The 12,707-nt window shown below is 40.6% G+C and overlaps 1 protein-coding gene across 1 annotated transcript in view; it reads left to right on the top strand.

The window, feature by feature from the left end:
* The window catches only part of LOC115595659 (fatty acyl-CoA reductase 1), a 36,907-nt gene extending 24,699 nt beyond the window's left edge, over positions 1-12,208 (top strand). The window contains exons 5-11 of the mRNA XM_030440395.1: positions 1,062-1,106; positions 1,445-1,563; positions 2,597-2,664; positions 6,878-7,049; positions 7,140-7,269; positions 8,192-8,319; positions 8,822-12,208. Coding sequence (XP_030296255.1) covers positions 1,062-1,106; positions 1,445-1,563; positions 2,597-2,664; positions 6,878-7,049; positions 7,140-7,269; positions 8,192-8,319; positions 8,822-8,984 — 825 coding nt within the window. The 3' untranslated portion in view covers positions 8,985-12,208. The remainder of the gene's footprint in view (positions 1-1,061; positions 1,107-1,444; positions 1,564-2,596; positions 2,665-6,877; positions 7,050-7,139; positions 7,270-8,191; positions 8,320-8,821) is intronic.
* The last annotated feature ends 499 nt before the right edge of the window (positions 12,209-12,707 follow it).

Genomic DNA, 12,707 nt, shown 5'->3' with positions numbered 1-12,707 from the left:
ACAACCACAGTGTGCGTCTAGTTCGGTCATTTCGTCACCCTTACATCCTCGCTTAATCAACATATATGGTGCACATTCAAAGATGCGTGTGCTACTTTAGCCTGGCAGGAAGCCACCAACAGATTGCGGTGCTAAAATCGCCACTGGCCTCAGTGGCCTGCTCCTCTTTGCACTCTATCTACAGCAGAACGTATTATTAGACGCAGGACAAGACCACATAAAAGGACTCCAGTCGGACACGCTGGAAACTGCAGCAGTCTATAACCAGTGGTTTCATCCATTTTTAATGGCCTCTAATTGAAGTCGACAATCAGTGCTACCCAGCCTCCCCGGTTCTCCCACCACAGGAAGCTACATGAGTCTGACCGGCTGATTCAGCAGCACGAACACGACCACAGACGTGTTTCTGTTTGGATCAATAACTGACATCCTGTTCACACATGGTATTGAAAAGGGATCTGATGTTATCCGGATATAAAATGCTGAAATCTCTGTCCTCTGAGGAATTTGTGATCCCAGACTCCCTTTAAAAAATCCTAGATTGATGGATTTTTGAGTAACGGGAAACTTTATTAACTCTGTCAAATGGTTTCTTTGACAAATTCTTAATTATTTGTCCCCTCTTGTAAATTCGGCATATGCAATACATTAAGTTATTCCTTTCTTTGTATACAAATATTGTTTCAGTTCGTCCTGCCTTGTCGCAGAGCCGGCATGTTGGCTACCCGCTGAAGAGATAAAATATCTGCTTCATTAACAGCAGATTAGCTGCACAGTTGGTATTTCTTACTGAAAATCGTTAATTTTCCACCCGATTTCTTCCATTCATCACACTGTTCTGTTGGATAACACAACTTTTGTCACTTTCATGGCACAAAACAGATTTTTAATGAGTTACTAGAGATGTGTTTCTTTCAGGTTTCATGCGTGCTCGCTCTAAATTTAAACAACAACCTCTATCTCATCTCGCTAAAAACAAATATCTATATCATCATCAAGTCTAATGTCCAATTTGTCGTACGTCCCTAATGATTTTCATGTTCTCTGTTGTTGCTCTTCAGGGTTGGATCGACAACTTCAATGGACCAAGTGGAGTCTTTATAGCTGTAAGTAAAATTGTTACTCTTAAATCTTCTAAAACACATAAAAACATTATAGAGCTCCTCAGTGTCACAGTTTACAACATGGTGAAGACCAAAAGGCAAAACACCAGAGAAACAAAAAGCGATCTTTAAGTTAGCTGAACACGAGGAGCAATTACAGTGATGCCAGGAACAAAACTGGCATAAACAAATGTAAAGACGTCTACAGAAAGAGGCCGTAAAGAGACAAAGACAGGAAGTGGAAAGTCCGATGAGGATGAATTCTACAAAATAAAACAGGAAACTGAACTGAAACTGAAGACCAAAACGATGACACCAAGATGCTGTTCATCTGTTTTCAGGCTGGAAAGGGGATCTTGCGCACCATGAGAGCCAACAACGACGCCGTGGCCGACCTGATCCCCGTGGACGTGGTCATCAACCTCACCCTGTCTGCCGGCTGGTACACCGCCGTACACAAGTGAGTGCCGGAACAACGGACAATGAGAAAACAAGGATTTGTGATGATCTAAATACAAGTTAATTGAGGACCACCTGGAATATTGAATGATGAAATTAATGGACCATTCATTTATTTATTTAGTCGTACAACGACTCAAACAGATCGACTGAGGCAAACCAGCACCTTTTGTGTTCCGTGAGCTAAAATTGCTGTTTTTGTACATGGAGTCTGGTGGCTTTGAAAAGAGTGATGTAACATCCGTCTCTGTAGGGATCGTTTCCATACTTTTGTCAGACACAATATATATATATATATATATATGTAACAATCTATAAAACACGTTAAGTTGACGTACATTCACGGTGAGCAATTGCTTGGAGGGAACTTCTTTTACTTATTAGTCATTTAGACTGCAACATGTTTAAAAATAGGCTCTGGGTTTAAAAATACTGGAATGACCCTTTAAAGTCTGAAGCGATAGAGGAAGACGGGAAAGAAAAGGTCACACAAGAAACTGTTGGAGCAGGTCAGAACAAACAAATGAGATTAACATATTAAAGATATTTTCTGGTACAATATGTATTTTTGTTACTAAACATATTAGGACAGCAGGCAGCAAGTTAAGATGCTACAAGTTTCCTCAGCCAGAGAGAATAAGTGGGGGGAAAATCCAGATCCACTTAGTCATGACAAAAGTTTTCCTTGGAAAATGTCTTACTCACCAAAAAAAAACTTCTGACTCACTTCTCTGAGCGGGTCAGATTTTTCAAGCTGGAGAGAAAGTGGAGGAAAAAGCTGAGCTGACCCCTCCCGTCTGATATAAGATAGAAAAAGCCAATAAACCTGAAACCACTGAGTTTAAGGCCCAACTTAGATCCAAACAGACATTTTTCATAAAGGGGGAAACGGCTCATATCTCACAGATGTAATAATACATCAACACCGCCACCTGTTATGTGACTGTAGCAGCGTTTATGCACCTGAATGTAGTGTAGTTTCAGCAGGAGTGCAGACTTGCATGACAACAACCTTCTTCTCTCGCACCCCGCAGACCCAAATCAGCTCTGGTGTACAACTGCACGACCGGCGGCATCAACCCGTTCCACTGGGGAGAGATCGGTAGGTACACTGTTTGTTGTCTTGCTCAAAAGGTAATAGGAAACCTGCCACCGCGCGAGGTGGATATTTATAGAGCTGTTTTCGTCTGCGCCCGCTGGCATCCTGCGGTATTGTTGTCCCGGTTCACGTTCATCATCACAAATCAATACCCAAGTGTTGTGACATAATGTCCCTGTGATGTAGTTAAGTCGAGGTGTTTGTGGTCGGGGCTCTCGTGGGGAGTGTGTGCCACCTGCTGGAAGGAGACAGGAGATGGATTTAACATTTTCAAGGGTGCTTAAGACTTCTGGAAGTTTTTGCTTGTTCTGGAGTGCAAGGATAAAACTGTTTTATAAGATAAACTCAATTACGTTGAAGTGTTTTCACTTTGAAACCCTGTTTTGAAACATCTCAGCACTATGCCCCTGAATTATCTTTGTTTACTCAACTTTAACCCACAAATTCTGCACGTTAAATCTACAATATTTGGTAGAAAAGTCACCACAGGGATTTTTCAAACGAAGAGAGATGAAGATTAGCTTCTGATTAAACTCGGTCTCTGTCATCAGGTCAAAACCAGGGTCTCATTCCCATCAGCCTCAACAATGTTGTGCTACTTTGCTGAACTAAGTTGGTGAATAAACACTTTACAAGTTCCACCTGCTGAACATTAGCATGTGTGGCAGCCCTCTGCACTCTTGACTTCCTTGGTTGGAGGGAGGCAAGAAACGCTAAAAAAAGAAGGACGGGTCGTTATGTCACTGAATCTCGCTTTGGGGCCCGACTGTGGTGTCGGCTGTAGTGAAGTCAGAGAGACACGCGTGGAGAAACTCACTAAAACACAACATCTCTACATTAGATGACTCCAGGACACACTCATTTTCATCCCTGTATTTTTTTCTGGATGCGTTTCTTCTTCGGGAGTCATGCGACGTAGATATGTCGGGTTTTATCGTGTTTACCCATGCATCTCCCGTAGACTTCAATACAGATGATACCACAGTCTGGCACCAAAGCAAGATCTTCCTTGAAGAGGAAGAGGAAGGGAAGCAGGAAGTGCACCACTAATTACCACCTGTGACTGCTTCTCCTCAGTTATATCAGCTGGTGGATTCATCATTAATTGTCCTTTTGAGGGTGTTAGCATGCTGACATTAGCATTGAGCTCAAAGCCCCACCATGTGTAGGGTTAGCCTCACATAGCTAGCACTAGCACGACTGCAGACACGTGATGTTCTTAAAAGATGACACGAAAGTCAATCATGCGACTACAAAGAGACACAACAGTGACACAAAGAGACACAACAGTGACACAAAGAGACACAACATGACTACACAGTGACTCTCTCTGTCTGGGTGTTTTCCTAGAAAGGAGAAGTCGGGGGGCCTTTTACATGTCTGTGCCCTCGGGCCGTGTCTCGTAATCTGTCCATGCATCTGGCACTGACTCTGATGCCTTTGCTTATAATAATAAACAAGAGCAGAATACAAGTTGAATCACTCACAGTTATTCTTAAATTCTCTCTGAATTTTAAGCAGATTTGTGATGTATTCAGGCGCAGTCGATATGAATCTGAGCCTGTGTAGTTCTGCGATAGCTGTCCTCGTTCTGAGGTCACGATAGCAGCGTTGATATCACGCACGAAGACTGCAGACTCTCATTGTTTCCGTCCCAGCGGTCATCAGATACAGTGAGATTAGAGGGCTGTGTAGTTGTCGGGCTGGAAGGATGACAAAGGACCCTCTCTTCCCCAGTTTCCTCTCAGATTAGCAAACACGCTCCCCTCACCGAGGAAATTGCAACCAGATGGCTCGTAGCAGGATTAGGTCTCATCGCTGCAACTCGCTGTTATGAAAGAGGGAGCCGTGCGCTCTAATCTCACTCTCACCGAATGAGGCGAAGGAATGAAGCTAATCTGAAAACACGGGGATTAGAAGAGGCCGAAAAAAACAATAGATGATGTTTGGGAAAAAATAATGCGTTATGTCAAGTGAAGCAGGAGGATCCGGCTCCCTCCGTCTCTGCTCCCACACCTCGGAGGGCAGCTCAAGGTTAGCGGCGATACTCGGGCCGCGAGGGGGGCCGAGCCACAGCTGGCTGTCACCTCGGATCTGGTCATCCCGGCCCCTGCAACCACCGCACATCTGTTGCCATGGAAACAAACGGTTGCAGAGGCCTAGTTTGCGTGCTGTGTGTGATGTAATGTCTGTAGTCACATGGCTGCTCTCCGGGGCTGTGGATGGCTGCTGCTGGATTCTGGGAGAAGGGGGGAGGAAGAGGAGGAAGAGGAGGAGGAGGAGGTTGTCCCCAGCGGGGGGAGTCATTGTGTGGCTGCTTTTTTTTCCGCCTGATATTCACCCCGAGAACCAGAGCTGAAAAACCATGTTATGATTTAGGGCAGCCATGTTTCCTGGAAGTCATGATCCTTACATTGAAACTGCGATCTGTCTGTTCGTTTAACTATTTTTCTTAGTTTGGTGTCAGTGGGTGTCACAACCTGGACTACTAGAAGAAGCTTTAAAGGACAGTTATTTCCCCGCATTGCATCATGAAATCCACACTTCTTCACTGACTTTATCATCATTACATTCAGGCCACAGAGCGAAGTAAGGCCGGTCGATGTCAGGATATATATTTCTGTTTGAAATCTCCTCAGAAACACTTCATGAATGTGAGGACTGGGCAATAAAATCAAATAACACAAGATTTTTGACCAAATACCTCTATATCAATCTTGTATTTATGACTATTGGTACTGTTAAAATTAGATTTACGATAAATAATCATCAGTAATGTGGATATAATGACTACGTGAGTAAAGCTGAGGATTAGAACAGTCTGATAAGTTCAGAAAATGACGTCACTGTCCTGTAACAAAGCCTTTAATAACAAAGAAAAGACAAAATAACATTTCAAAACATAAAAACATCTGAAATCTAAGGTGACATAAAGTTTCAGTAACACTTTATAATAACTTTCATGAATGAGTGCTACATTTATAGTCAATTAGATTAGCTAACAATAGCTTTACGGAAAGTTTATAAAGCATTTTATTGTAAACAGTCAAATAACGATTAACTAAAGTTTAATTAACTCTAAATTTACAATTTAATAATGATGGTTGTTATAAAGTGTTACCACAGTTTCATATCACCATATTAGTTGATATACTGTTTTAATGTGCAGTGTGCAACAGTGTACTTTTGTATGCTACACATACATGTACTTTCATGTGTTTTATGTTTATTTGAAAGTTTTTTTATATACATTTTTAAAGTTTTAAATAATGTTTTTAGCTTTTTTCTGGTAGTTTACTAACTTAATTCTAGTCTAAATGTGTGTAGATGTGTTCATATTTGAGCGCTGGACGTGGTTGTTGTCTCGACTACAAATGTAGCTGCCATACGGATCAATAAAGTATCTATCTATCCCTCTATATATATTGCCCAGCCCCAGAGCTAAGCATGTGATTGATTTCTGATAAAACTAGACGTTTGTTTTTTCACAATGCTAACCAGTTTTTCCTAAATACCCTCAAAGACTCCTCTAAACATCTGGATAAAATAAATATTCTCTCCGCTGCTACAAGAATAATTTTAACTATCTGAAAGTCATTTTTTCCAAAACTAAACAAAGACGGTATTGATTCATGTTGACATTTACTGATGTCTCCAATATCATATCCAATATTATCATATAAAATAATGTATGTAAAATTATAAGTAATTATACAATATTGTATTTGTATTTAAAGAGCAGATCTAATATTCTTTTAGGCATTTTTGCCAATATTCGTTAGGCCAATATTTTGGCCGACTGCTGCTGCTGATAACGATTTATGTACATTTTGTTTCCCACCTAACTGCAGAGAACATCGAGCCTCTTATTCCAACTCTTATCACGATGGTCCACCGGCAGATGCAGACACAATGCTTTTAGAAATGTGCACATTCACTGGGCAACACACTGTGAGAAAACTACTTTGTCAACAGGTCACGTCGCATGCACACAATTAAAGCGGCATCTTGTCAGAAATGTTTATTTTGAGCAGAGATCTCATTTTAAAGCTTTTATCGGCCGTTACCAGTGACATGCTGTTATAATCATGCATCCTTAATATTAGCTATATCTCAGCTCGGTGATTCAAAAGTAATTTTGATTGCTGTTTTCCCGTATTCCAGAGAAAAATACCTTATTTTGATGTTGATTAACTTTCTTCTGCACCCTTTCCAGAGCACCACGTGATGTCGTCCTTCAAGAGGAACCCTCTGGAGCAGGCGTTCCGCAGGCCAAACGCCAACATCACCTCCAACTACCTGATCAACCAGTACTGGATCCTGGTCAGCCACAAGTTCCCCGCCCTCATCTACGACCTCTTCCTTCGACTCTCTGGACAGAAGCCGCAGTAAGACTCGCAGCGATCTGTCAAATACTTGTAATGTCAAGAGGAGGTCGACAGTGCTGCAGCCTCTGACCTCCATCTGTCTCCCTCTAGGATGATGCGCATCTTTAACCGTCTGCACAAGGCCATCAGCCTGCTGGAGTATTTCAGCAGTCAGGACTGGGAGTGGAACTCGGAGAACTTGAACATGCTGATGAGCCAGCTCACCCCGGAGGACAGGAAGGTCGGTTCATCCCCGTACAAGCTGCCAGTTTGGGCCAAATGTTCGACTTTCTGATCTGAGTTAGGATGCAGATCGTTGCAGAAGACGGTTTCATGATTCTCAGCTGAATGGCCGTTGTACTGCACTCAAGTGTTCCTTTTTTATTCCACTTTTACAGCTGCAGCACTTAATCCATTAGCTGTCGATTATTTAAATAGTCGGTTCATCGGTTTGAGTAATGACTTAAGAAATAAAAGTAAGAATTCTGATTCTAGCTTCTTAAATGTGAATATTTTCTGGTTCTTTACTCCTCTATTTCAGTAAACTGAATGTCTTTGGGTTGAGGACAAAACACAACATTTGAGGACGTCATCTTGTAACTGGGGGAAACAATGATGACCATTTTATTGACCAAACTCTAATCGATTAATCGGGAATATTAATTGACAATAAAAATAATTGTTAGTTGCAGCCTGAGTCGCTTCATACTTATATTTAGTCCAGAGGGAAATATTGTACATTTTACTGTAGTTCAGGGGGACAAGACAAAGAATATTATCTCCTTGTAAAATCTGATTAATTCATGTAAATAAAACTACTCACCAGTATCAGAAGTAGTCAGAATTGGCCCCATGTTGACAAAATACACCATAATGTAATTGCTGCTTCATAGCATTGCAATAATATAAATATAACGGTATGTTGAGCGGCCTCAACAATGAGTTCTTTAACTTTAATGCATTTAAAGTATCAAAAGTAAAGTAATTTAACCCTCATATGGTTGAGAGAGCAAGTAGTTCTCTCTGGGAACAAACTACATTTAATGGTGTTCTGGAGTCAGTTGCACCATCTAGTGAGTGAAAGTTGTATATCACTCATTTTCAATTACAAACTTGCAGCCTTTCATCTGAACGACCGACTAACCATCTTCTCCACCTTGCAGACGTTTAACTTCGACGTGCGCCAGCTGAACTGGCCCGAGTACATTGAGAATTACTGCATCGGCACCAAGAAGTACGTCCTGAATGAAGACATGTCCGACATTCCTGCTGCCAGGCAGCATCTGAGGAAGTAAGTATACAAGAGAAAACAACATGAATATAACAGGAGTGAGAGCCTGTGTTTTATTCAGCAAACAATGTTAGTCATCTTTAAGTATTTCAGCCATACTTCTATCAAAATGATTAAGTGGTGTTTTGGACATTTTAATGCAACACTGAGTGGTTTCCTTATAGGTTTCATGATTAATCCTCTCTATATACTGTGGTAAGAAGCACAGCAGTCAACTTTTACATTAGAAAAGGTAGTTTTAATAGAATAAAACATGAAAATGATTTGATTTTTTTATCTGAGAGTGTTGTTGAGGCAACAATGATGACGACATTGTCGATAAGAAAGAAGAGAAATTAAATCTTCAACCTCTCAAAATTATCAAAAGATAATAAAGTGTATCCAGGATCCACCATTTAACTACATTTTCTGCACAAAATACAAATGAAATATTGAATGTAAGATTGATCTCTGCATTTTTTAAACCCCTCCTTATTCCTCCTCTCCTGTTCCTCTTTCTCAGACTGAGGAACATCCGCTACACCTTCAACACCCTGCTGGTGGTTTTCATCTGGAGGGTGTTTATCGCCCGCTCCCAGATGGCCAGAAACATCTGGTACTTTGTGGTCAGCCTCTGTTTCAAGTTTCTGTCCTACTTCCGCGCATCCAGCACCTTAACCAACTGAGTCTTCCTCGCCACCTCAAGCCAGAGACAGCAGCGCTCACCTTCACATCCGAGACTCTGACCATCTACAAAGGACACTCTAAATCCTCCTTTGAGTGTGGATTATAAAGGAAGCTCTCTACAGGTGGGGGCTGCAGTTGAGTGAAGCACTCAGAAGGGAAAAAAAGAGGTCTACTAGCCATGAATTATTTGTTTAGTTCCTGTCATCAGTACATGCACTGTTCAGTCATCAGACCCCGTCCAGAAAAAAAAGTGTTATCATTTTGTACCTACTGTTTTCCTCTCAAAGTGGCCAATTATATATGCAACAACAAGCCTTTTGTGTGACTTCCATTTCTCTTTCCCACGTCATCGTTTCCCTCCTCTTGAATCTCGGTACATCGCCTTGCCTTGTGATAATTTTTTTTCATACTTGAAATATGGCAGCGCTTTAGTGGAGGGCGATTTCTATACGATAATTTTTGTTTTCTACTGTGGAGATATCCAACTCCTCTCTTTAATACGCAGGTGATTTGGATATCTGTATGTCTTGCGTTACGTGTATCTACCGCCTTTCTAAGATTACACCCCAAAAAAAGTGGTGGTTCTGTCTCAAGGCCAGTCCACAGATTATTGAGATGAGTATTAAAGCTGATTCTGACCACACAAGACAATTTATCACTATTTAAACCAAAACATACAGATCTGCCATCGTCCCTGCGTTTGAGGTTGTCACTTTTAACTATCACTTTGAACGTAAACCTTGTTTGTTTGAATGCTCATCCACTTTTTGCCTGTTTGTACAGCAGTTTGTACTGAAACTAAGTTTACTACTTTTACATCTTTATACTTGCGTCAAAGGCTAGTCTGATATACGTGGTAGACCTTGGCAGTGTATTATATATATATATAAATAAGAGTACATAAGAGTCGAGTTTATTTGTATAGCCCAGTCACATCCTGTACAATGTCTCCCAACCGAGCCCAAGTTTTCTAGGACAAACTCGCTCAAAGCCCAAAAGAAATCGGGGTTGAAGTCGTGGCCATAAGTGGGAAAATCAAAACTAACATGAAGTTAGATATATTAATTGGATTCTAAAAGTTCCAACGCTAATGTTGTGAATCCAAAATTAAGGAGTCCAAGGAATGGGTCCAGTTAAAGAAGTCCAAAATCAATGATCCATATCAGAATTGTAGGTATGTGGTGTTTTGGGGGACCAACTTAAGATGAAGGAGTCCTCGCCGCAGGTCGTGCCTCTCACCGTTACATTTAACCATCAATTACTCCATTACATAAGTACCTTGAGAGGTCAGAAAATACCAGGAGGTTGTTAAACAACACTAACCGTTGTTTTGAAGTTATTTCTAGAAACTCAGGCTCCTTAGAAGATTTATTTTAGTTCTTGAGGCAGGCCTCTGGATACTGAAAAGGCCTTGAGGTTTGTTAGATATGTCTGGGAAAAATCATATGTTTATATGTTACGGTAGATCAAAAAAATCTGGCCTAGTATGAAACAGAAGCCAAAGCAGGGAGTCCACGATTGGTCAAATTTACGAGTTTGATGGGGCTGAAAGCTGGCAGCATATCATCAGACTATCTGTTAACTGCTGCTAACTGTGGCTGCCCTAAGCTAGTTAGCTCAGTTAGTCTGTGTTTACAGCACTTGCACAGGAGTTTGGGACCAGGCGGGGATGGAGCTAGCTTGCTAGCGTGCTAACTTCAGTCAATATCTTTACAACACATAAATAAACATCATAATATCAAAATTGCTAGTTATTCACAATTCAATTGATAATTCTTTTTGATAATTATCTCACGTATAGCCCCTTTTTATATGTAAGAAAAGCAAGATCTTTCTCAGACAGCTAGTAAACATGGCAGAGCGTGAAGCGATCATTACAGCTGATTGCAATGTAGAGTTCAGTGTCATCTGCATAGAGTGTATTCACACAGCAGACATTTTCCTCCAGGGTGGGAAACTTGAATTCTAGGATAATATAATACTATATGTTCCAGGTTGCAAGTCGAATAAACATAGGTAATCTGACACATTATGTAACAGCTTTCCAATACATCAGCAACTGAAAAGATGATAGTGGAAAATCTGGTAGCACATTTTCCCTTTTTTCACGGTAAAACGTCATATGATAACTTGTTAGCTGATTTTGGCATCTAGCTAGTATTACTGTTTAGTCACCTCTGGGTTTAGACAAATGTCTTGAATATGTGTGTTGATATTTCCTTATCGTATCGCATCAAAACGGTAATGTTAGCTATATAAGCTGTTGTCTAAATTGAAGATAATCGTTTATAAAACCTGTAGTTCCTTTAGTACATTTGAGCTTCCCGTCCTGAGTCTGACGTCAAATGAAAATGGCCACCGTGTGAATATGGTCTATTGAAGTAGAGATTCATGCTGCAGCTGTACATGATTCTTCCAAACAAAAGAATGTTGTGAAAGGTAGTGGACCGAGTCTAGAACCCTGAGGGACACCACACCTTATCTGATGGAGAGATGGACTACTATTCTTGACCTGTGACCTGTTAGTCTGGACTCAAATCACAAAAATGCGAGGTTATTAGCGAGGGAGTCCTGGTGTTCCATCCTTCACCCGAGTTTTGAAGATCTGTAAATAGTCTAACTACATATTATTCTTATAGAGTACCAAATAATTGTATTTGACTGTTGATTTTTGCTTGGTGAGTGTCTTCACAGGATTCCACCACAGAGCTTCCCACAGAGTCTACCAAAAGTGTTAAGTGTGACAGGCAAGTCTGATTTTTACTAAACAAACGAGGAAAAAACTGTGTACAGTATTGTATGTATTGACTCTTGACAGAATACAAATACATAACAGTTACGAGCCTTTATGGGAGAAAAGGGACAAAACTAAATAAATGTTTATGCAAAGCCCGTGTCTGTGGTGTAGTCATGGTAACTGTCCTCTCACTTTTCAGAGTCGTACGAGGCCTGTATGATGAAGTGGTTTTGTCAGATTTGTTCTTACAGAGCTTACAGGGCTTTTGCAATGCTGTCGTTTTTGCTCTTCTGTGTGTCCTGTTTGACTGAATTTGCAAACCAAATGCAGAGCACTGAAAAAGAAAAGGGAACCGGTTACTTCATCTTATACTTTCTGGTGTCATTTGCAAAATGTTTGAGCACCTTCATTTCCTTCTGCTCTGACAACACTTCATTCAAGTCTGCTTGGCAAAACTGAAATAAAATAAAAAGAGAAAAAGTGAAAGTGTGCTGCAGTCCATTGAACTCACCTTCTGCCTCAGCTTGTAGTTTCTTCATAAAAAAACATTACCAGCTTCTTTAAACTGAGACGTTTGGCCTTTTGATAAATAATGTACAGGTGAAAGTGACATGTCATTTGTCACGAGGAGAGTGCACAGCTAGTGAAAACGGTTAATGTTTATTGTCTTGTTTCTTTTTTATTATTATTTGTTTGAAGAAAAATATCCCAGTGATGTTGCCAGCATTATCTCAGCTTCGGTTCAAAGGCTTTACAAACTGAGCACATGGAGTTTGAAGGTCACAGACATTTACCATGCAGCAGCTCTAAAGGAAAATAAGCTGCTTAGTTGCATTGTGGGAAATGTAGGATCCAGGGTTTTGGAGCTTAATTCACAATAGCGATGAAATTAAAGTCATGAATCATTGATTTATAACCTTTTTAATACAAGTAAAACAGAGCGTGACTGATACTCAAATTTGTGGACCATTGCTAATACCGATAT

The sequence above is a fragment of the Sparus aurata genome, chromosome 14, assembly GCF_900880675.1.
Source record: "Sparus aurata chromosome 14, fSpaAur1.1, whole genome shotgun sequence".
NCBI classification, from domain to species: domain Eukaryota; kingdom Metazoa; phylum Chordata; class Actinopteri; order Spariformes; family Sparidae; genus Sparus; species Sparus aurata.
This window is presented reverse-complemented; position numbering and strand designations above follow the sequence as displayed.